General features: G+C 26.4%; 1 protein-coding gene across 1 annotated transcript; it reads right to left on the bottom strand.

The window, feature by feature from the left end:
• Positions 1 to 327: 327 nt before the first annotated feature.
• On the bottom strand, positions 328 to 1,129 carry LOC129616832 (uncharacterized). The gene has a single exon (XM_055532379.1). The coding sequence runs from the start codon at positions 953 to 955 to the stop codon at positions 545 to 547; it is 411 nt and encodes a 136-aa protein (XP_055388354.1). The 5' UTR covers positions 956 to 1,129; the 3' UTR covers positions 328 to 544.
• Between the last annotated feature and the right edge of the window lie 315 nt (positions 1,130 to 1,444).

Here is a 1,444-nt window from a genome sequence, read left to right as displayed (position 1 = left end):
TGGTTTATAAAATATAATTTTTACTAAAAGAAAAATTTACAAAATTTATTTTTAAAAGACCGCAGTTTCAAGATGAAATGTAGTGGATTAAAAAACTAACACAGAAAATCCTTAAATATAAATGTGTTCTAAACTTCATTCTGCATTACAATAAATTCAAAATTTGTAATTCAAAATATGCAATATAATATGTAAAATTAAATAGGAACGAATTAAAAGTCTAACTCGTATGGTAATATTAATGAAAAAGAAAAGTTATTTTGTATGTATAAATTTTAGTTCGTATGACTGGGTTATTTTTCGTTTTGAATTTAAAACAAAATCTAATCTTATCTAATTAAGTAAAATTAACATAAACCAGATTTGTATTTGCACATTTACATAAATCAAATGTATGCATTTATATATGTAAATAGTTAAACTTTTAAAAATGCACAATAAATATACATACATATGTACATAAGTTGGTTTTATTTTTACAATTCGAATCACTTAAAATAAAGAGATTTTTTATTTGCAGAAACTTCCATTATTTTTTGTCGCGTTATTCAATATAATTACGATTATCCGATCGGTTACGTTCAGGTTTTATTGTGACGTCATTGGAATCGGTTTGGAAAGTTCCATCCCAATTAGTAGGCAAAATAATAGTTTCATTTGAATAGCCGTGTATGTCCCATCCAGAAGACATATTTCGGTTAGCAGCCCCACATTGGTTGTGACTTTGTATGGCTTCTTGTTTGGAACCAACGAAAGTTCCGTCCCATTTTGGAGGTAATTGTGTTGCTTTGGTTTGAAATGCGAAAAAATTCCTGGGATCTGTTATTGATTGGTTATAGCGACGAACTCTGGCTACTTGGCCTGCATCAGTGACACATCCTGGTTCAAATTCAAACTTCCCATTCCATCCTTCACACTTTATGGGAATGTAATCATCCTTTTTTTTCATTGACATTTTTTCAGCACAATATTCAAAAATATATGTTAAACTTAGTCGATTTCAGATATTGTTATTTTTTTTAATTTATAAATTGCCGTTTGCAACAATTTTATTCATATGTATGTAATTTGAACGTTATAAAGTATAATATTGTCCGTACAAATAAAAGCGTAATTGCTACCTTTAGAACTTTTCTGAATACTAATGATTAAAATTAATTTTTATAATATACTTACGTCAATTTTTAAAATTTTATTTGTTTTTAAGTAGGAGAAAAAACTATAAAGCGTTACACCTACGTTAGAACAAAGAAGTTGAAAATTCCATAAATGTACATCATTGTTCAACTAGATAATAGAAATTATATTTTTCACCATTTTTTATACTGTGAAATAAGTAAAAAAAACTTAAAGTCTTAATAAAGAATAACTTTTATTACAAAAAAACTTATGAATTTATTTTGAACTTTTTGTTTTCATTTATTAATGTGAATCGGTCATCCAA

This window comes from Condylostylus longicornis, unplaced genomic scaffold (genome assembly GCF_029603195.1).
Source record: "Condylostylus longicornis isolate FDR11 unplaced genomic scaffold, ASM2960319v2 ptg000302l, whole genome shotgun sequence".
Lineage (NCBI taxonomy): Eukaryota > Metazoa > Arthropoda > Insecta > Diptera > Dolichopodidae > Condylostylus > Condylostylus longicornis.
Note: the sequence above shows the minus strand (reverse complement) of the source record. Positions and strands in the feature narration are given on the sequence as shown.

Bases quoted from the DNA above. Each gene is read 5' to 3' on its own strand.
- LOC129616832 (XM_055532379.1), bottom strand. From the start codon at position 955: ATGTCAATGAAAAAAAAGGATGATTACATTCCCATAAAGTGTGAAGGA.